The following is a 23,517-nucleotide window of genomic DNA, read 5'->3' as shown; positions in this document are numbered from 1 at the left end:
TGTGACTTTGCCAAGCAAGTGCTGTGCGGGAGTTAATTAACTGATGACAATCTTGTGGTGCTAAGAAATGTAAGTCTTAGGTCTCAGTCATTTTGTTGCATACAAGAAGAAGAAACCTATTACATGAAACATTCCTGGGGGAGCTGTGCGGAATGGACAGAAGGTATTTATGTGCGCATTACTTTTAAAATTTAGTATGGCTTTTGACATTTCCATAGTACTGTGAAAACAAAGTAATACGTTTGGTCGTAAAACCACACCCAAGAAAAATGTAAATGTTCAACTCCCATCACATTAAAATCTCAGGCAAACCAAAAATATGAAAAGTCTAGTTATAAGAGAATCTGATAAAGATAAACTTCAAATGCACTGATACACATCAGCCTCAGAACAGCTTCAAACCCCCCACAAGGGGAAAATAATTATTAGACAAACAAGAGATTTCTATCTGGGACACTGAGCAAATAAAATACAGAAATAGACTTTTTTTGTCATTTCTAAAAATGGAGCCAGTGGCTATGAATACCTTTTGGAGAACCAGATAGAGGGGACTTGAAGCTGGTGAATGTGAACACCAGTACGCACATCAGGGAGCTATAAATTGGTGTTATTTAATAATCTCAACACCCTATGACCAATAATTCATTCAACATATAGTGCTAACATATAGTGCCGGGATACCTGCTGATGCCATACTTTAAAATAAAAGGGGAACTGCGTACAGCGGGCAAAAGGGGCGGCCAAGAAGGTCCTGTGTTTGAAACCACCCAGTGGCTTTTCTGTGTGGAGTCTGCATGTTCTCTGCCTGGGTTCTCTACGGGTACTCAGACTTCCTCCCACAGTCCAAAGACGTGCTCTGGGGATTTGGTTAATTGGTGACTCTAAATTGCACGTTGGTGTGTGGATGTGAGTCGATGGATGTGTTTCACTATGCAATTGACTGGCGATCAATGCAGGGTTCTCTTCCCCAGTCGAGACTGGGGAAGAGAACCCTGCATTGATTGTCAATCCCAGTTAATATCATGCGAGAGCCTGATATTAACTGGGATTGACTCCAGTGGCTCTACCCTACCGCCACCTTTTAAGGATAAGCAATGTAGAAAATAACAGACTTACTGAGCAGGCAGAAAGTTTTTTCCCCCCCGTTTAATTCATAATATCTAGCTAGTTAGATAACAGGAGGAATCACAAGCCACTGAGGCATTTTCCTTTCTTAATGAAGGATTCATGTCCCCACGGGAGACGATACCTGTGTCAGTAACCAGGTCAACAGGCAGTACAACAGGCGGCAGCTTTAAGGTGCCAGCACAGAACGAGTTGCAGGATAACAGTACGCGCTGCAACCTAGTAAATGACTTCATGGAAAAAACAACACACAAACAAATAAAACCCCCATTCCTTTTTGGACACACTATGTCACAGAGGCTTGACAAAATTCAGCAAACCAGAAAACAAAACAGCAAACAATTGAGAGGTGGCAGCAGACAGGGTCAAAGGTCAAACTGACTGCACTTTGAGTCTGTTTGACTGAGCAGGAAATCCTGTGCTGAGCGACGGAATGATGGTAGCTCGTTTTTCTTTCTTAAACGTCCCATTGAGCTGCCATCTGATTTAGTGGGGCGTGGCCAAAGTAAAGTTCCCCCCCCATGAGAATGCAAAGTGGTTTATTTTATATTTTTGTATGTACATGGAGCCGATACAATAAAAATAAAGAACTGACTGATTCAGACACAAGGCGTGACTCACTGACTACACAGGCTACGTATTAGCTTGATGAAGCTACTAACCGACTGACCGACGCGGTGACGGACTCTGGGTGCGCCGTGAAAACAGAGCAGGCTGTATCAGCTGACAAACTCAGAGTCATACCTATCAATTATTAACCGGATTCAGTTTATCTGGAAATAAGAGCATGGAGCAGCACAACCCAAGTGGGTCAGTGAGGACGTAGAATTAGTCATGAGCTCTTTTACCGGAGTGCCCGGTCAGACAGCTGAGCTGACATCATCCCGTTTTGTAACTACCTCCCCTCCCTCCCCCGTTGGCGGCAGTGGGGTGATTGATGGACACCAGACACTGTTTGCCCAGTCAAGTGTACACATGACGGATGGTGGGGCAACAGAGGTGGCAGGCGTGCGCATTATTTCTTACCCCAGAATGCAAGTCTTTCAGTGTGTGTGTGAGGATGATGTTGAAGACGCCGTGCGAGCGACTGCTCTCCTCATTCATGTTGGTAGCGGCGACGGTACGAGACTTATTCCCCTCAGACATGAGAGACTCGATGTCCTGGCAGAGCAACAGAAATCAAACTGTAAATACATGAAAAAATGTAATAATAAATAATACATTTGTATTTAGTCTGTGGAATAACCTTTTTGAAGAGGGAGGAATACATACAGTACATTTGTGTAAGGTTTGATATCTGATTATGCAAATAATGACTACTTCAAATGATGTTCAGTTTTGGTCTGGAACAAAGCCCAATATAGAGGGATGCAAATGAATTCTGGCCTTTTTATTACCAGCCTCTCTGACTAAGCAGACTGCTGCCAACTTGTGAGTAACTCTGTTACAAATCCTCAAAGTTTGAAGATCAAGTGAGATGGAATGCAAGTAGGATGTGCTGCTGACATCTGTGCCTGCTGGACACCGACACACAGCCAGGGTTCAACAGAGCAGTACACGTGAAGTAGAGAGTCATTAAAAACAAAAAACGGGAAAGAACCTTTTTTTTTTCATCTTATATCATTATTGTTACCTTGTAGCAGGCCACCGCGAGTCGAGACAGGCCGTCCACGTAGGGACCCAGAACTTTATGCTCCCTCACCCTTAGAGTTTGTCTTCCCCTGGAAACATAAAAACAGGGACAAACATTGTGGTCAATCCTGGTAAATATGAATTGTGATGCATTATGGGGGGTGTCATACAGGCTCAGCTGTTCCTGGCCACCACTACAGCGTCTACCAGTTCAGTGGGACTTGGTCAGCACCCTTACGATGCTCCAGCGCTCACAACATCATCATTCCCTGCTCTGTGGTAAAAGCCCATATGGCTGTCAGATGGTCTGCTTCTCTTGACCCCTTTTACTGGAGGTTAGAGGTCACATTGTGGGAGGAGGTCTAAGGTCATGCTGTTTGAGTCAGCAGACACAGGACCGTGCTCCTGATTTACTGCAAACCCGCTGGAGACGAACCACCAACTTTAATCAGTTCTACCATCGGACTGGAGGCTAAAATGACATCCAACCTACCAGAGAAGGACCGTGTTTACTTATTTCTTAAGGTTGATGCTCCAGTTTGCTAAAGCTAAAAATAACCAGACACCTTAGACCATATGCACTGCATACAGAGATAAAATAAAATGATACCTCCTTTTAATAGAGGGGTTGGAGGATCAAGTGGAGATCATACCCTTTGGGGTCGAGCAGATCTCGGACCTTCTCGTTGTAGATCTCCATGTAGGACACCTCAACGGTGAAGCTTTCCTCCTCCCGCTGTTCCTTCTGGGTTCGTTCAAACAAAGCGCTGCACAGCCGTGGAATCAGACCCGGCTGGTCCACTGAACCCATCATGGTGTACGACTTCCCCGAACCTGTTAAAGACCCACAGCACATGGTGTCAACAGGGACAGGTCATTGGAGGAGGGAGAGAGTTAGTCATGCCATTTCCATGAGTCACTGAATATTACACAACATGTGGCCGCTACACCAGGTACAAGTACAGTGTTTTCTCTACGTTTACAGCTTTGTCATCACAGGCTCTCTGGTCCCCTGTGTGTCTGTCAGTGAGACCCTAATATAAATGGTAGGGGGAACACTGACGTACGCAATATCAGGATTTTTAGCAAAAAGGGTGAATTATAGCTTTACAATGTTATTAACTTTTAGTGTTTGAAAATGTATTGATTAAAAATGTCTCTGCTGTGGGACTAATAAGAGGATTATCTTGTTACATTGTGTGACATTGTTGTCAAAATGTATACATTTAAGCGTATGTTTATCACTGAGGTCAAAGTGGTACTGGACTGACTTATATTGATAACATTTGAGTCCTTTAAACATACATTAAATGAGCAGAATAACAAAGAACAACTTTAAAGTGAAGTAAATGCAACTTAACCAACTCTGAACTGAATGCTAAAATATAAAGTTGAATTAAAACAGTTTCCATTTTCAAAAGCCTGGAACATTATAGCCGTAAAAAAAAGTAGATTTTACACCTTATAGTGCATGGCGTTGGTAATAAAGTAACTCATTCTGGCTTTATGTAGACACATGGCTGTTGTTTATCATCCGTCTGATGATGCCTCTCTGATGAAATCAATCAGTCAACGAGTGTAGATATCTACACCACTGAGGGCTGTTTCAACACTTTCATGCCACTACATTTCTGCTTTTGGTTGAAAACTGCTTACGACATTTGGTTTATGGTTCCTACCAAAGAGAAAAAAGGCTGGCCAACCTTTCCTGCTGGGACACATCCACGCAGACACTCCTCTCTTAATCGCTATACAAAAAGCTTGAGGGCGCTATGCTAATGAGACTAAAGAGACATTGTTCATACAGCGTGCCATGAAGTTATTTAATAGCCTCCGACGTGAAATAGAATCACGTCACACCGGCAAACAGAAGAATGAGTCTTCACACGGTTCATTACCAGTTTGTCCGTAGGCAAAGATACAGGCATTGTAGCCCTGGAAGGCGTTGTTGAGAAGACTTTCCCCAAGGCACTGGAAGACCACCTCTTGACCTGAACACACAAACACACACACATTTTGTATACAGTTTTATTTTTTTTAATTTATTTTTTGGGGGGGGGGGGGGGGGGGGGGGTGGTTTAATAAAGTAAACTTTTAATACAGTGTGAACTGGATCATTTCAGGAACTGACCAGCAAATCTCTCCTTGTCAGTCTCATCCATGGACCAGAAACAGTAGTCGTAGGCGAAGACCTGGGAACAGAAACAAGTAGCCGGCTGTAACCAAGCAATCCTAACTATTCAAAATAAAATCATATTTCACCTTTAACTTGAGATACAGTTTCTGGAATAATGTCTATAGATATGAAAGCTGAAATTGAATTAGCTAAAAATAGCTTTTTTTTTAACTTTGCACCAAAAACTTGTTTACGGGTCATGTGGTTAGAACACTTATTGGGCACAATTTTTCATGAGAAAAAAATAAGACGAACGCTGACAGTAAAGTGAGCCGCTGCACAACCAGAGGCATCTTCATTTCTCAGCACCAAACATCCCTCAAGTGTTATGGATTAAAAGAAGACACTTCTGGCAAGAAATAAAAAATGGTTTAGAAATGATTACTTTGTATTGGTGCCTGGGCTCCTGATGCACACACCCGAGTTGGAAAAATACAGCAACTGCTTTGTTGAACACAGTGATGATTCACAGCCGTGGAATAAGCTGAGCTTTAAAGCGTCTGTGCATGTTTGTGAGTGCGTTACCTTGGCCTGATTCCTGTTGATGTCCAGCGGGGTCAAGGTCCACGGCAGCACGGGGAGAGATAGGAAGATGACATTTAGTGCACAAGTTACAGCCATTAGGCTTTTCACACTGCAGGAGTTGACCCTGGGATAACTTGCCCCTTTTCAGGCACACATTGGAAACTGCGTTTAACAGTAACACTGAAGGATAGTGTCAATAGTACAGCCCTACCAGCCCAAAAACATGCAGCGTTGTTTACTTGGCAAGGGCAGCTTTTAGCTCTGTCGATTTCCCAGTGATGGGCCTAACCCTGAAAACCCAAAGCTCACCCTGCTGCGGGGCAGGGACTGCATGCCAACACCAGACCCAGAATAGAAATTATTTATCAACGTTGTGTTTTTTTTTTTTAGACAAAGAGATGGGGTCAGAAAGAGCAATAAAGACACGGGTGAGCAGAGCCAGCATGAAAGACAAAGGGCCGAGATAGAGCCTCCGGCCTCAGACTCAGTCACTTTAGCACGAATCTGAGCCCTAATCATGTGCGTGTGTAGCTTGTTTACGACTTGTTTGCTTGCCGCATGTCAAACTACTCTGGGGGTTTGCTAAGGTTGTGATTCTGTGGTTGTTAGAGTAGGAGCACCATTCATGTCTGAGGGCTTGCAGAAACAGAAAATATAAGGAATTATTGTGGGAATGTCTCCGTGTGGCCCAGTGTGAGAGTGTGTGTGTGCGTGTGTGCGTGCGTGTGCGTGGAGGGGGTTGGTAGTGAAGTTGGCAGCAGGTTGAAGGTAGTGTGTAGTGGAACCCGATGGTGGCGTAGAGGGGTTACTTGGTCAAAGTCATGCTCAGAGATGAACAGGGAAAACAACTAGTTTTTAAAAAAGCCTGACATTTAAAAAGTGAGTGGGAATTGGCCCCCATATCTGTGAGATATTTTACAGAAACACTAAGGAAATACAATGCAAGCAGGCATCCAAGTCCAGCCTACAGCCATGTCCTTTAAAAGAGATCTTGTCAGCAAACAGTTCGCCAGAGAATTCACACTAGGCATAATTGATTTTAAGAATAAAAATAAAAAGTTGCAGGAAGATACACATACAAGAATATGCCATAGGTAAACCACAGGATTGGTCCATTATGATACCAACTCCCATGCATCTGGGACCTGGAGGTGACATTGTTTCTGCCTCCAAAACACCAGACGTTGTCATCTCATTCTGCTTATTGAGCATCGATTGGCTTTTAAATATGCGGTTTCTTTCAACCTACTGGAGGTATTTATTATGCAACCTGGTACCACCATGTTCTACTGACACGCTTTCTTGTGGCTGAATTATCATTTGGTCTTTAACGTCAGTCATTTGGTGTGTGAGTCAATCAAAAATACGTCAGACCCAGCGACCCCGGAGGGAACAGAATCCTTACCAACAACAACGGTCAGAAAACTGCAGCGCTCTGATTCATTTTATTTCAGATTTTTTTTAAAAACAGGACCAATTTACACAAAAATGATGCTTTCTCTCTCGTTTTGCTCTGGACTCCCTCATTGCAGACGACCCCATGTCCTCTGCCTTCTCCTCCATCTGGGAATCAGTCAGAGAGCCCCACCAATTCACAAAAGGGGACAGAGGTAATGTCCTACTCAGGGTACACACACACACACACACACACACACACACACACACACACACACACACACACACACACACACACACACACACACACACACACACACACACACACACACACACACACACACACACACACACACACACACACACACACACACACACACACACACACGTCTCAGTCCCACTCTCTTGCAGGAACACAGAGACGCTCGCTCACCTGTTTCCTTTTACCCATGAGCATTCTTTACAACACCAAAGCAGAGGCTCTTGCCCAAAACCGGCAAGCAACCCATCCGATCTGCAACACTTCATATTTCACTGCTGACATGCTGCGTTCAGAGAGCACGCAGTGCGCCTACGTTCTGAAGGCCGACCGACTCCAGCAGCTCTTTAAGCCTCACTTTTGTGATGTTTTGTACACGGCGTTGACGTTTCTCCAGGGGAATGACTTTGGCATTAAAAGAGGTTTCTAGGGATGATTACACTGTCCAAATAGGATGTAACTTGACGCTACTGCATTTCTGTAACAACGACCCCATGCTGGGAGTAAGATCCTGTCAAACCAGAGTGACTCATCAGACGTTTAAAGTCTAAAGGCTTGCTGATCTCTGATTCCACAATATTCTCTGACCACTGTTCTTGGAGGGGGCGGGCCTTTGGACCATCCTAAACTACATGCCTACCATCTCCCCACGGTCATATCGCCTGACACTTGGCAGGTTTTGACGTGCGTTGTGATGACAGCTGTCGTGGCCGTTTCAGAGGCAAGAGGGGTCGCCCATGAACAAAGCTAAACCCCCCAGCCTTGACCAATGAGACAGGAGAATGAGGCAGTCAGGAGAGCCATGAGCCCGCCTCACTCGGTCCTCAAACACTTTTGTCCCTCCTCCCTCCGGCCTGCTCCTCAGCTCTCATCACCGTCATTTAAAAAATAACTTCATGCGTGGTTGCTTCCCCCCCCCAATGCCCGCCCTCTTCACTTTCTCTACTGTCTTTACAATCTTCTCCTTCCTTTTTTGTATCCCTCCTCAGGACTGTACCATCATTGGCTGTGTAGGGAGGAATAGAGGATGGAAAAGAGGCTGAAGGTAGCCGGGGGGGCATTGGGGAGGAGAAGCAGCTGGGCTTGAGAGCGGAATGTTAAGCCGAAGCAGAAACAGAATCAGCGTAACGCGGCGCACGCTGATGGCAGAGGACATCAGGACATGTAACAGGCGAACGCCACAGATCAGCACACAGTAAACAACATTGGCCGGCTCCCCCCCACACTGTGAATATGATTACACGGTAGACAGCTCCGGGCCCATCCTCCCACTCACACAAACTGAATGCGAAGTGGATGATACCCGCTTTACAAACGTGCATAGAAGGCACACTGTTCTTTTTGGAAATAGTCAAATAAATATCCTTGGTATCAGAAGGCCAACATAAATATGTGGTTTGTGTAGCCAGTCGGTTGTAGCAGATTAGTTGCATTCTCGATGTCAACTCAATGTTTTATGGTTCCTATTGCACATTCATAGTATTCAGGCAGTGGGAATATCTCATATGATGAAAATCAGTACTACGGGCTGCTTCTACACTCACTTCTCTTTGCCCACCAGTACCAAGAAACCTTCGATATAACATTATACGCTGTAAAACGCTGACATTTATTTGAATGCAGCTCGACAGTTTAATTTTTCATTCCAAAACCGTGCTTATGGATTATTAATTACAACATTGATTGGGACAATACTACCGTCATAGCAAATGGAGCATGCAAAGACCATTTAAGGAAAATCTGCATATGTGGTTACAACGCTGCTGTCCAACTATGCGTAGTAGAAAAAAAGGCTCTCTATGTGGTCACTATGGGAGCCTCTCAGATAATAAAGATGGATGGGTGCACTTTCTCTCCATCCCCCTGGAGCTACTATGAAGCTAAACAATGGAAAAAAATGTTTGCTTCCTCTACACACAAATGCAGTCTATGTTCATTATGGTAATGCATTCATGAGAGCGCTCGATATTCAGTGGGAGTGTCTGACCAACGCAAAGAAGTTTGGCCTCTGACGCTCAAAGCATGTTGCTAAATGCTTGCTATAGTTTTGTATTCACTTCTTAATGTATTTAGTCAACTCAACAGCACTCTGTCCAAAGCCTCTACCTAACCTGGTCTGAAGCTGGATAATTCTGTTGCAATGAGCCAGCGTGGTCTGTAAAGGAATGACACACTCATTCCTTAATTTCTAACTCTGTCATTATGTTGGTGGGCTGTTACCAACTCATGCCACCCATGGTTGGTTCAGGGTGGACACTGCAACTACATAGCCTTGCATTAAAATATCACATCTTCGTTCTGAAAGGAACAAATATAGATCCTTCACATCCTAAAAGCATATTAGCAAACAGCCAAACACACACACACACAAAATGTCAAACATCAAATCGAAAGTATGCAGCAGCAAAGTCTCTTTTGTGTATTGCCTTGGAAACAAAGCCACTTTGTGTTACATGGCCGATATCAGACAGGAGACAGATCGTTGTCGGATTGTATCAACATGGAGCTTCACCGATCCGATGCGAGCAGCCTCGGGTCATCATGCCATCGGCGCTGTAGGACAACGCGCCCGCGAGGGAGCTCAGCTGTCTGCTTATCAAGAGGACCGGTAAAGTGAGTTCTGGCCCTGAGGGCAGGACATCCTTGGAGGCTGGAAAGCGATTCAGGGAGAGCAGGTGCAGAGGCTGATGGCAGAACAAAGTAAAGGACCCATGCAAAGACTTCCAGCACAAAAATAAATAAATTAAAAATAAATGGTAAAGGACCTTGAAATAACGAAGAATTAAAAAATAGCCTGTGGATGTTTTGATCAGGTAATCCACAGAATGAAGCGGAAGGTTGGTTCAGTTTCTCTCTTAACCCTTTGTGGAAGAGACTTTAAATCAGTCAGGTAGTTTTGTAGCACAATCCAATTTATTCAGATTCATGATTGCATTTTACTGCTTGATTCTCGTCTCGCAGCTCCGGCCTCATTCTAATGTAGAGTGTGATGAGAGAGAGGCGGGGACCAATCCAGTACGCTGTCTACTTCCAATGATGGGTGGTCTATTCTGTTCTGGGCCCCGAGTGGACCAGACAGACAATTCTAAGAATAGTAAGAGAATGAGAGGTTAGGTAAGCGCGAGACACCTGAAACATGACATGCACGCAACAGACCGGGATGTGGAGTTCTACCTCAGTAATACACGTCTAAGCAGTCTTCTCCTACATTTTATATCTGTTGACCACACCATAAGATTACGTGAGGCAATTAGGAAATAACCATAGTCCATCCCGAGCAAACACTGGGCCACAAAAAGTTCTGTCTGTTAAATTAGTTGTCAACAAGCAATTTACCGTTTTTTCTACCTTTTAGCGTCATTTCCCAACCTTGTGGGCAGCGTGCACAAAGAAAATCAGGTTGAAAATCAGGTTAACAGCTACAACTTGCAATAAATGACCCTTAAATGTCAGGTTCAAGCTATATTGGTGTAGCTACTGGGAATTATTTAGTCTCACTACCGGATGTAAGCTTCACAGCAAAAACATTCACACCTTCAAATGAATGCTCAACTTCACAGCGATCGTGAACCATCTAAAGAAAATGAGATCAACTCAAATCTTGTCTACTCATACAGAGAGGGAAAACTTCTGAGTCATAGAGAAAGGCAAAAACTTTCATCTATATTTGAAACAGCTCACAACCCACACAGAAAGCTGATGGTTTCTTTTTTTTTTTTTAAACATCACGTAGTACTGTGGAGGCCAGACGTCTGCTGCTGTGGATGATGGTGAATAAAAATGGGACAGGTAACAGCACCATGGGAGATGATTAGCAGGGCGGTAGCATAGTATCACAACAGACGGAGCCGCCATGACAACAGCCCTGTGTGCAAATTGTTAAAAATACAATAAGGGGTGTTGGTTCCAGCACTGGTGGGCTGCCATCCAAAGAGTAATTCACCTGGTGTCTAAAAAGGAGGTTATAGACACTCAGAAAACCGTACTAATTGAGCATACTTTGAGAATATATGTAAATATGAAGTATATATAAAGATCCCTTTTAAAAGTATAATATACATATACATACACACACACTTAAATGTCCCGAGAAGTTCATTAACAAAGTACTCCACCAGTACAGAAGACCTTTTATATACAAATATTAAGTTCACTCAATAACCTGTGAATAATTAAAACACATAATTGAATAACCTTCTACTGTAATGTCTGTGGTGAGCCATAAAAGTAGATATGAAACAAGTCAAAAAGCGGCATGTTGTTATTTACTGCAGGTATGTCTGCTCAGTAGTAAACAAAGAGCATCCTGGTAATATCGTTAGCCAAGCAAACGATGCTCCCACAGCCTCCTGACTTCACTGGATGCTTCCATGACGTATCCTCTCAAGTCTCTCAACTTGCTCGAGATAAACAAGATAATCCTCCAATTCATCCAGTATGGAGAAGCAAAATGAAAAAAAAAGCTAATTGAAACTAACATCTGCTGGCTGATGACAGCAGTCCGTCAGTCCATCCTCCAGCTGCTGCTGCTTCCTCGCTCCTTTGTCAGCGAGACACAGAGAGAAAGTGCAGCTCTGCTCTTGTTTAGTCCGCCATAAAAGTCATCAGAGAAGGTTTATGGTCGACAGATGCTCGAGTAAATTAGGTGATTTCTTTTTCACCCCCTCTTCCATCGTCTGTGCACTCAAGGAAGGGGCTTCACGGTCACCGGCGGCCTGGAGTTAACCTCTCCCTGTGTTGCCACGGAAACTGAAGAGCTGAGAAAAAAGGAAGGAAGCCAGGCGGTGGGAGTTATGGGCCGGCGGAGAGAGCAAAGAGAGGAGCGGAGCGGGTCCTTTCATGTACAATCATCTCCGTCTCGATGCTGTCGTGTCTCTTCCAGGCAGAGGCACCTCTGACACACAGACAGACACACACAAGCTGCTGCTGCTGCTACACCCGCCTTATTGCCTACTTCTGATCCGGCAGACTACTCTACTAGCAACAATGAGATCTTTCTTCCGACACAGCAGGCTTCCTCCAAGATGGCGGGCTGGTCGTGGAGCAAAGGCCAACAGGCTGACTCTGAGCTATTACATAATCTAATAAACAGCTGTGATTCCTATAGCTCTTTCACTACAGATGTGGTGATTGACCTTACGTTTAGTTCCCCCCCCCCCCCCCCCCCTGCTGCTGGAACAGCCGCAGCACACCAATAACACGCAGACACACAACAAATTCACACGTCTGTCTCAGAGACACTCCAAGTACATTTTTAGCATTGCCCACAGCAGCTGGATAACAGGATGGGGACGAAACAAATGATTCCAGATGAAATACACCTGCCCCGAGGAGGCCCAACAGCTGCCAGAAGCTACATCGTGATGACAAAGGAACGTTCCAAAATGTGCCTTTTGAAAGTAGAAAATTGAGAAAAAAGGATAGACCATTTCCAAACAATGCATATCTCTGTGCACAGGAGAATTTAGCACAGCGGTGAGTATACCTACAGTCTGAGCATTTTACAGTCATTTTGCTTCAACTCTCCCAGTACTTAATTTCGTGATCACTGCAAGATGTACATTGCAATTAACAAACAAAACAAATTAAATAGAATATATTATATATACATCTTACGTAATATACATCTTACACCGCACTGGTCATGAATAATAGTACTGGGAGAATTAAAGATGAAACAATATGCCCAGGTGCCTGCAGGCACTTAAAAGCAACGGCACATTCTTTGTATATTTTCTCATTCACTGGCTGGTATAATTAGATATGTCTGAAGAGAATAAATTGTTGCCGGGGAAATAGACTGCAGTCAAACTTGTGACAAGCGTACCTGGTGTCTGCTTTGCCCAGGTTGGCTCCGCCGGGATGGAGGATCGTCTGGTTCTTCGCCATCTCCACGATACATTTAGTGTTTAAATCCTTTTCTGTGGAACAGAAGACACACAGTGTTACAGCCAAAGCCCCAAACCTCAAAAGAACACTTTTCTGCGGTCTTCCTCGACCATTTAGAACATTTGAACGCAATATCTGAGATGAAGCACAGAATTAAAAAATATATTTTAGCTCAATAATTTCCTATGGCACATTGAGCTCAAAATGTTGCAGAAGTGGGGTGGCAAAAAAGGCCCTTGAGTTAGCATTAAGCTAATCAACTGAACGTGTCCAGGGTAATCAGCTTCCCAGCTTTCTTCTCACACACACAGAAAGGTAAGGAGCCCCCATGCTGACCCTGGCCTGAGTGCATCATGATGTCACACTTGCCTTTCATAACTCATCATACAAAGTGGTACTAATGCTCCGTCCAGAGGTATTTCTGTCAATGGCCTGTACAGGTCAGCATATAATGTTGCACATTGGTGCTACTTTAACAAGGGTCTTCACTTGTCCCCGGCGAAGGATGTGATAGTGCAGCGTTCATATGCAATCTCTTTCTGACAAGTTTAAAAACGGATAACTCCCACGTTCCCCTGAATGAAGCACAAGTGTTTTTCTTAGCGGAGTCAGTCTTAGAACCTGCTAATAGAAGCTTGCAGTGGAAGCGACCAGGAGAAGAGTTGGAAAATAACTGCATGAATTGCACTGGAAATTCATGAGGCTGGTGAGTGTCTCCATTCATCAGTCTTGCCAATGAGTTCCAATGATGGCTGTCCAAACACGGCCAGCGTGTCCCGGGGATCCAGTTTTTGGTGCCACTGGTAAAGCATTTTAAAATATTTTAATTATTTTACATTTGTATTTTTCCAAATGGCATCTGACAATTACTTGCAGGACAGATTATTTTACTAGTAGTAGTAGTAGTAGTTGTGCAGTTTCTTTACTTTATCACTGAAATAAAAATGTCTTGTTATGGGTCACAAAACATGAGGATCATCCCAATTTGCTTTTCTGAAATCAGGAAGCCGGTTTGTCAAAGAGCGCAAATAATCTGAGAGAGAAATTCCTGCTATTTTTTATCTGATAAGATAAAGGAAGGACTTATTGGTCCCACCTGTATTTCTCCTGCTGGGGATAACATCAGCTATTTAGCCAACTTCCACGGCGAGGTCGGAGGTCAAGGCAGGAAGAGCTTTATCTGCAAATCAATGCTTGGGACACTACAGCAGAGCAGGGACGTAATAAATATGATCCTTTAAGGCCCCCATGTAAACAAAGATCCATCCTTTAGTTTGACGTTTCACACCATATTACCCGTCGCCATTCTGTCCAGTAACAACTGCAAGATTTCTAAGACACAATAATGAGTCAAGTTATCAAATATATGCAGAACTTCAGCAAATGTGTCCGGACAGACAAAAAACAGTCTTTGGTTTCAATTCCTTTCTTCTACAGGAACTATCCGAGGCAGTGTTACACCCCGTCTATGATATATGTGCCTTCAGCGGCTTTTGTCAGATCAGGACCCGCCGACTCGGAGGCAGGGATGAGTTTGCACAGCAGAGTGAATTAGTCAGCAGTGGAGCATGTGCCATTTTGCTCTTGATAATGGATTGGTGTGAGTTTTCCAACAGTCAGCAAACTATCCCGGGTTGATTACAGCATACAATTACTAATAAACCCTTCCTGAGGGTGCGATGACCTCACCGGGGTGTCCACTTATGGATTTTACCGTACCTGCAGACTTTGTTCCTGCCAAGAGTGTTTTCAACTGCTGTGGAGATGGTCAGCGGGCTGCACGTGTTTTGCATGCCACATTGTCCATGTTTTTCCTAACAAACATATAGAAATGGCCCTTTTCTTGGACTGTAAGTCTCTTGTTGTAAAAGTGGCCGCTCAAGTAGACTGCTCTAACTTCCCAAAATCCATACGCACTCCCTGAGATGCAAAGGGGAATCCCAACCTGAGGGAGAAGCAAGCCGTGTGCAAACCAGGGACATTAGGGATGTGGAGCTAAACGCTGCTGTTCCTGGCAGCAACACAGGGGTAGAGCCATGGAAACTTCACAGGACCTCAATCACACGCCGATTCTTTTACTGTCAAGGGTAGTACGGAGCCCAAAAAAGGGGGAGGGGGGCAAGCAGCAAAAAAGAGTGAAAGAGCAAAATACAGTTTAACAACGGGGACTGAACTTCCTCCCTCCCTCCGTTGCCACCATTACCCATGAGCCACCACTGCTGCGGCTTTGCGTCCTGCTAACCAGAGGGGAAAGTTTGATGCAATGTGATGAGGATAAATGTACCCATTGTTATCTGCCTCTCCCTGCTCCATATGACCAGCAGCTCCAACTTTCCACTTCCCTCTGGTCTTTCTACCGGTGATGAAGTTCCCCCCCTTTTTTCAATGTCGGCCGGGAAGCGGATTGGCCGCTGTGTTGCCGTTGCTACGCCTGGGGTTGCTTCGTTCTTCGAAGGCCACAGCCATGGGAACGTGGAGCATTACGCAACGTTAGCAAATATTCATTCAGACTCACTCCCTTCCTGTCTTTGTCCAGCTCGGCTGTTAAGCCAACTCTCCTCCCGACCTGGGATCCACGGGGACTGTGCCCTCGAGGTTAAAGCAGACGGAATGTGTTTACACTGTTCAGGCAATAAGCCTTGCGTGTTTGAAATCAAGTGCCAGGGAAGCCGTACAGCTAATGGGAACACAGGTTACCTGGCTTAAAAACTTCTAGACTTTATTTGAACTTGTCTACTTTTGATAGTGCACCTGTTGGTGCTTGAATGGTGATTATTTCAAAATAATTAAATATACGGTGAGGAGTGGTGGTCTATAGTCAGAGTTGTCAGAGCTCAATCAACACTGAAATGAAATAGAACGCAAAAAACAAGGTGGTACGTCAACCAAGTTATCGCTAAGACAGGTTTGGGTGAACCTCGCCCCGTTCTGAATTCAACCGAACCAGATCTGGAGCTAAATCACACCAAAGCTAACCGGAGACCTCTTCATCTCGGTCTCACCAGCAACTCATGCTACTCTACCAAACACTAGGAATACCTGAGATCTTTGCATCCCCAAAACAAATGCCCAACCTTGCAATGGTATGATGTCTAAAGTAACAACAGAGACCTGCCTGCTGGCTATACTCTATTAGAGGTCACTGTAGATCCCTGCTTATGGGAACAGTTTCTGCAATCAACTGCCTTGGTCTTGTGACCGAATTTATTAGAGGAGAGAGGGACGGAGAGAGAGAGAAAGAGTGAAGGGACGAGAGAGATACACCGGTTTTATTCTGCCAGTTGTCAGTCAAACGCTCTGCCTTAGCAGCTCTTCTCATCCTACTACTACTTTCATGAAACACATGGTCTCCAAAGGTAACGAAACACAAATTGGCCATTGACATTGGGAAAAAAAAGCCCTCCGTACTTAAGTGTGTGCGCTGCTTTGAAAATTCGCAATATAGTTGAGCAGGGCATTTGCATGCAGATCTTTGTAACACTGAGCCTTTGTTTCCCGAAGGCTTTTCTAAAATTAGGGACGAGGATGTCACAACGGACACAGAATATGCAGCGGCACAGGGATAACTGGTGGGCTGAAGATACCAGTTACCCATGTTAGTGAGGAAGCAGGAGAAGAGCCTCTGTTCTGATAAATACATCAATGAGCCACTTGATATGTAGCAAAAGATACTTTGTAACAACCGAGGCACTTGAGAAGAGTTTCTCTGACACATTGCTGTAAGTGACAGTTGAAATATGTTAAATCTATCAGCTTTTTCTTTTTTTATTATCTGCTCATTTCACTAATGGTTGGGTGATTTCTGACTGGCATCCCTTTGCCAGGAAATTAAGCAGAGGGAGTACTTAAGTCAAACCAGCCTCGTTTTATTGTGAAATGCAGCTTGTTTACAGTCAACCTGCGGCTGTTTTATGCAATCACTTAAACCTGAGATTGCACGTGTGCAAAAATGGTCATCTAATTGGGCTGCATTTCTATCAACAACCTGGCATTTAAATGGGTTACAAACACATCAATGTATCCATCATGTTAACCGGAAATCCAGACAATGAAGACGGTCGCAGCATCCACGCACAGCATTGAATGGAGAGTCAGCGTGACAACAAATCCAAAGAGTGATGTCCCCTCACCTCTCCTGTTCATGGGCCGTACTCGGACAGCCACCTTGACATTGGCGTCGTCCAGGCTGGACTCCCCCATGCTGACTCCTTACCCGGCCGCTGATCGGCTAAACAATCATCCAAACGCCGGGAAATGTCGCGCTAGCCGGACTGTCAGCCAGCTAGCTCCGCTCCGCTTGGCTCCATAGAACAACCATGTCCACGGGGGTGGGTAAAAAAAAAAAAAAAGCCTGGACAAAATCCCGCAGGAAGCAAGCCACCCGCCGCTGCTGCTGCTGCTGCTGCTGCTGCTGCTGCTGCTTCTTATCTTCTTCTGCTCATATTCCTGGCTAATTTAGATCCACGGAGGCGCGGACGCTGGAAGGGAAGGATAAATGTATATTTAATACGATGTCAAAGCAGCCGGTGAAGGTGACCGAGCAAACACATGCTATCTGCAAGGCGAGACGAAAAAAAGGGCTAGCCAGCTAATTTCCCAGGCAAACTGAAGGGAAGTAGCGGCAGGGAAAGGAAGAAAGTTTTGTCCATTTCCCTACCATTTGACGACATAACATCCCCAGAAACAACCCCGCCTTCGAGCTACACACCTTGGTGGGTTCATCCCGGAGGTGACACCGCTAACATACTCGTATAACGAAGAAAGATCACTAGAGAAACGCCTGGCGATGATCTACTTCTTCCCAATGGAATCCACTATGAACTCCCTTTGTGTCGAGCTAGAGGCCGCGAGCAGCATCCGCCTTTCCGCCAAACGGATACCCCTTCAAATTAAAAGCGCGTCGGTTATACTCGTCTGGCAAACTCAATTCAAAGAAGAATATAAATTGTTTCCAAACAGTAGAGTTGTAACTTTTGAGAGGAGTTGTGTTGCCTTATAGATAAAGCCCATGTTTAGCTAGTCCTGGGACATATGTTTGTTCGTGAAACTAAACTACCAAAGTAAAATTCGTCCAATTCTGGTCACAATTGTATCGTGTCTAAAAACTACCATGGACTGGAAATAGTTTAACTTTAATAAAAAACGTATTTAATCGTAAATACAAATTCGAAATAGCAACAGTAGAGGTTGGCAAAAACACTTTACGAAACCTCTCCAACCATCAACGTTAATTTATATAACGTAAACACTAACAAACAAAGATTTTTACATTAAAACACCCGTAAATTGACTTAATCTTGTACTAGGTCGACATGGTAGACACGTTACATCCCTCCAGTCTTACGTTGCTGGTTAGTTCCCACAGGGGAACATTGTTAACGTTAGCTAACGGACACCAGCCGGTGACCGTTAACGTCAACGAGCAGCGAAACGCGCAGTTCAGTTTTCGGTAAGTCAGAAGGCCACTGACCATTTGTCAGGCTAACCAGGAAAAACTGACTAGATAACAGGTTAAACTACCCGTATTTAGGATGAAATGTTGGGCAAAAACTTGCCTGTTACCAGACGTGTTGCCCCCAGTCAGTCACGCGACACTTCCGCTGTCCACCGTCAAAGCAAACACGTGAAAAGGTTACACTTCCTGCGGTGGTTTACAGAATAAAATCCTGCTGTAACCTTTAAATCAAATTACAGTTTCATTCAGTTGCATCCTTTCAGCTTAGTCTAATTGTATTCCACCTACCTCAAGTGGACAATAAAAGACACAATAGAGTACATAAAAACAAAAATAACTGAAACTGAAATAACTCAAAATGTTAATCACAGTATTAAAGGAGTTAAAGCTGCTGCTATATAAAGCAATTCGTTTTCAAATTATGAATGCCATCATACAAAAACTGTCATACCATTTTACCTAATCTCAAGTCAGCTAGTAAAAGACTATACTCAATTTGATCGAATTGTATGTTTTATATTATCCTTTTCACAATGTACATATTAAACATGTATCGATTCGTATTTCCTCACAATAGACAAGCTCCTTATATATTTAAGTCAAAAACTACGCATTTACCAGTTACTAAACAATAAAAGAAATATCAGTATTATTTTAGAATACCGTTATCTTGAAAAACCGTTTACCGGAAGTATGACACATCCTTCAATAAAAGGATTCTTATTCTTATTAATGTCACTTCCCACTGTGCTTTTCCTAAATAAGACTGCAATGTTGCTGACCCCTGCTGGGAACATTTGGTAATATGTGACAATACTATAAAAAAAACACAGGGAGGCACTACCTCGCCTAAGATTAAGCATTATATTCCGAGCGAGTTAATCAAGATTTTCTTTGTTTCTGAGAAATTAAAGTTACTCAGTAACTGAAAATATGAATATGGAAGATGGCCCTTTGATCTGCACTGTATCCATCCTGCTCACACTGTGAATGTAAGGAATTGTGTTACATTGCATTACATTAAATGTAATTTAGCTGACGCTTTTATCCAAAGCGACTTACAATAAGTGCATTTCAACCATAAGGACACAAACCCAGAAGAACAAGAAACAAGAAAGTGCAATGTCATGTTTGTGTTGATGGTAAGCCAGATGGATTTGGTCATATTAAGCTTGAAATATGAGGGAAATGGTGATGAAGGGCCTCCCTCAGCTACACTTAAAATAAACGGAAAAGGAAAAAAGGTATTAGTAAAGTTCAGGGTTTAGAAGAGACAATTGTTTGAAAAAAATCCCAAAGAAACATTTTTAAAATATGATATGCCAGGTGGTGGGCCTAATGATGAATGATTCACTTTTTAATAATTACTCCTACGCCAATATCTCCGGGAACACGAGTGATCTGTAATTATTGGACATTTTGACCGGAAGGAGATGTGTGTCACGTTGCTATGAGCGTAGGCGGAGGGGAGAAACACACAGACAGACAAATTGGTACCTGGCCTCTTTTTCCAGGAACTGCAAAAACACCAAAGTCTGCTGTCAGAGCGTATGTTTTACGGCTGTCTCTCTTTCCCCACTGTGTGGCTGCCAGCGTTGATGTACTGCAGAGCCACGCACAGTACAAAGTACAAAGTGCGTCGGTCAGGAAATCAAAGTTGGAGAAAAGCAAATGCATGTTTAAAAATAGAATATGCATTCTACTCTTGATTCACCAACCAAAAGGTTCCCATTTACCAAGTAGATAAAGATAAAGCACCTGCGGGATGTAGAGGTGTTGGACAAACTTAAATAGTGTTTTGTCCAAGTCACAGTCATTCAAGCAACATTACTTTAGACGCTGAGTCTGTGACCTTGTGTGCAACAGGCCTCCAAACAGATATCCTGCTGAAGCATATTATGATTTGAGCGTTAGTATCCAGAGAATCTCACGTCTGTGTCCATGGTGCACATCCTGCTTCTGATGCCTTTGTATGTGTCATCTAAAACGTTTTATTTCCAGAGCCAGATTTTTGACAAGCTTTAATGCATGACTTATGTACACTTATGTTTCAACCCTGCTCCCACTTGCAAGAATTTTTAATAAATGTCCCGTTTAATGACACTAAACTAGTGTCGAGTACAATTTTTCTAACGAGGTAATCTCATTAGAGACGGTGCTCTTTACCAGTGAAGGTTTCAGCACCGAAGTGTTTGTAGAGAACACTCAGTGCCTCAGAGACAAACATGCTGCCCACAGCCATTTGCCATTTATAGAATCAGTGAAACCGTCCTGGCCAATATACATGATTTGGGAAATTGGGAGATGAAGGGTAAATCTGAATTGAATTAGAGAAAAAAGTGTGACTCGTGGATTGTTCCCTGTAAATTTGGGATATTATGTACACAGGTGTGTAGTGGACAAGTTTGTTTGCCACATGTTCGACAGATCTCAAGGATAAAGATGGATTTTTTAAACATTTTTTAAAATTGTTTTCATTTGTCATCATGGGTGACACAGTGTAGATTGATGCCAAATTGCCAATTTTATTCGTTTCAATTTGAATTTATAATATATGCAAAAAATGAGAGGGAAACTAAAAGCTATATATAGAACAGTGGTCAAGCAAAAAGCCAGTGCGGGTGACCTTAAGAGTTTTGTTACCCAGGATCCTCAGCGTGACCCCCAGGGGGCTCCGTAGATTACGTAGGTCCATTCTGCAAAATGAATTAGAAAGTCATACCTCTGTATATGAAATTGACACCATAAGGCCAGGTTCATCAAAATATTCATCGAGCTTGGGATATGGAAGAGATTATTTATAGTGTTTTTCACAGTGAACGGATGACATGTACTGCCTTTCCAAACTGGTGAGTTTTGGGTCAGGGAGTAACTCGCTGGTCTCTCCACAGTCGCTGCGGCTGCTCCCCCACCTGACTCTGCCCGTGGTCACATGACGCACAGTGCTACGTATGTGCTGAAAGCAAGTTAATAGGGCGATGTCAAGTGATTAAAGCGCACCACACCCGATCTACGTAGAAGAACAGGAATCAGCAGGTTCACTAAGGTGGGGGCGAAGCACGGAGGAGACAACGATGCCGTGTAGGAAGGAAGGATGGAGGGCTTGGATTGATTAAGACTCCCAAGAGGTTTTCCTAAGCAAAGGGCAGAGGCTTTGAAGTGTATTAATGACACTACGCTTCATATTATTCAATTTCAATCAGCATCTTCCACTGAGCAGCGAAGGAAGCAACGATTACAGGAGGTGCGGCCTTGTGTCTCATCGTGTATGGAATGAATTCATCTATTAAGTACACTTTCATCATGAGTGCAATAAATATGAACTGCAAGGAATAACATTTTTAATGTAAAACTAGGAGCAGCAATACACAGACAAAGACAAAAGGGAAAAAAGGGAGTAACAATTGGGCATCAAAGCAAAGGATAAATAAATCACTCTGGTTTTGGTACAGTGAAAAATGTTAGGGAAATAAAGTGTTAACAATAATAACATTCTATGGAATAAAAAATCAAAAAGACATGATTTAAGGGTAAGAAGTTCAATGAAAATGAATAATTAGGGACTAGTCAATACACAATAAAGCATTATACTTAAGGGGATTTAGTTAACCAGCTTATGTCATTCTTGGTTAATACAGTGTAGCTGCTGACAGATGAATTATAGCAAGAAAAAATACATTTGCCCTTCTGCTCATGGCAGTTATTTGATAAGGTGTTCCCAACATGAACAAAAATATGAACAATTTGAGTCTATAAAATAAAAAACAGTCCAATAATGCTTTAGCTCATAAACAGCCCACTGGATTAAAAACAAACATGCTTTCCTAATGCTTGAATTGTAACTTAATAAAGTTTGTAATAATATAACACGGGACCTATTGACTATTATTTGTATCACAGCACACTAGTATAAAACCTTGATACCTGTTATATTATATTTTCATTTTTAAAAAAAGCTATGGTGGATCATCTGTATATTTAGTGTACGGTAACGTGAATGCTGAGGGCGTCGGGGTGGAAGGGAAGGTCTGAATCCTTATCCGCTTTTCTGCTAAGATGACTCGATTGCAGTAATTGTTCCGGCCACTAATCAGACCAAAGCAGGAGATGGTGTGTGTGTGTGTGTGTGTGTACTGCGTACAGATATATGTATACACACATGCATATACAGTATACACACAAATATTTATGCTTGTGTATGATGATCGGCATTATCTAAGCTGGTCTTCAGCCCAGCATTCACATCAGGTTTTTTATAATCGGCAATTTGAAATTCATGTTTTAAAGATATATTAAATGTTCCACACAGTTGGGACATGAACCAGCTTCTCTGGTGTCCTCGTCAGTCTACACCAGTCTCAGCAGGCTACGTGAGTCAGATGGTGATTGGAGGGCAACTGGTTGAATTCCCAAAAGGCTCCAGGACATCCAGGCGGGGTGAAGACATGATTGAGTGATGCTACCCTGCGGCGGCGTTCTGTGCACAGACAAACACACTCCAGTGTTTTTTTTTATTTTTTTAATGATGTCTACTACTCCAACTTTACTTTTTACCCCCCGGGTTAAAAACTCAATCAAGGTATAAAAGTAGGCTGTGTGAAACCAACAGTGCGATCAGACTTCTTGGTCCCAAAACTTAAAAATGTCTTCCAGTATTTCATCAGCCAGAGAAATATTTGATGTTAAACAGAATTTTACACTCGTTATTGTCCAATGAGATAAACGTACAACGGACATTAAAATCAACGTAGCAGAATGTGTACCCTCTCCATTAATGACAACTAGCTGACCCACTTACGCATGAACGGCAATGACTCAGGGCTGGCCAATGAGGGGGGGGGGGGTTCACAGCAAAGATTAGAATGAGCAGTTAGCTTGCTAGCTAGCCTGCGGACAGCTGGCTAGTTAACCAGCTCGTCGCCCCGCCAGCTGACTCCCCCCGTCTCCGATGAGAAGGACCCTCCATTAGTAGCCAGCAGTACGCCTCCCCCAAGCTGCGTCTGATGGCCTGTGTGTTCTCACCGTGGCAACTAACAACAAGCGGTCAAATGACCCCTACTC

General features: G+C 43.4%; 1 protein-coding gene across 5 annotated transcripts in view; it reads right to left on the bottom strand.

The window, feature by feature from the left end:
* kif13ba (kinesin family member 13Ba) overlaps nt 1–17,875 on the bottom strand; it is a 32,683-nt gene extending 14,808 nt beyond the window's left edge. For 4 of the 5 annotated variants that reach the window (XM_037450054.2, XM_037450080.2, XM_037450070.2 and 1 more), the window contains exons 1-9: nt 17,710–17,875; nt 17,132–17,479; nt 12,940–13,033; nt 5,459–5,471; nt 4,889–4,949; nt 4,656–4,748; nt 3,411–3,591; nt 2,759–2,846; nt 2,152–2,286 (exon numbers count right to left, since the gene is read on the bottom strand). In XM_037450054.2, coding sequence (XP_037305951.2) covers nt 2,152–2,286; nt 2,759–2,846; nt 3,411–3,591; nt 4,656–4,748; nt 4,889–4,949; nt 5,459–5,471; nt 12,940–13,033; nt 17,132–17,201 — 735 coding nt within the window. In that variant the 5' untranslated portion in view covers nt 17,202–17,479; nt 17,710–17,875. Of the gene's footprint in view, nt 1–2,151; nt 2,287–2,758; nt 2,847–3,410; nt 3,592–4,655; nt 4,749–4,888; nt 4,950–5,458; nt 5,472–12,939; nt 13,034–17,131; nt 17,480–17,658 lie in introns of all 5 variants that reach the window. The other variant, XM_037450062.2, reaches the window with a different exon arrangement.
* Between the last annotated feature and the right edge of the window lie 5,642 nt (nt 17,876–23,517).

This window comes from Pungitius pungitius, chromosome 4 (genome assembly GCF_949316345.1).
Source record: "Pungitius pungitius chromosome 4, fPunPun2.1, whole genome shotgun sequence".
NCBI lineage: Eukaryota > Metazoa > Chordata > Actinopteri > Perciformes > Gasterosteidae > Pungitius > Pungitius pungitius.
Note: the sequence above shows the minus strand (reverse complement) of the source record. Positions and strands in the feature narration are given on the sequence as shown.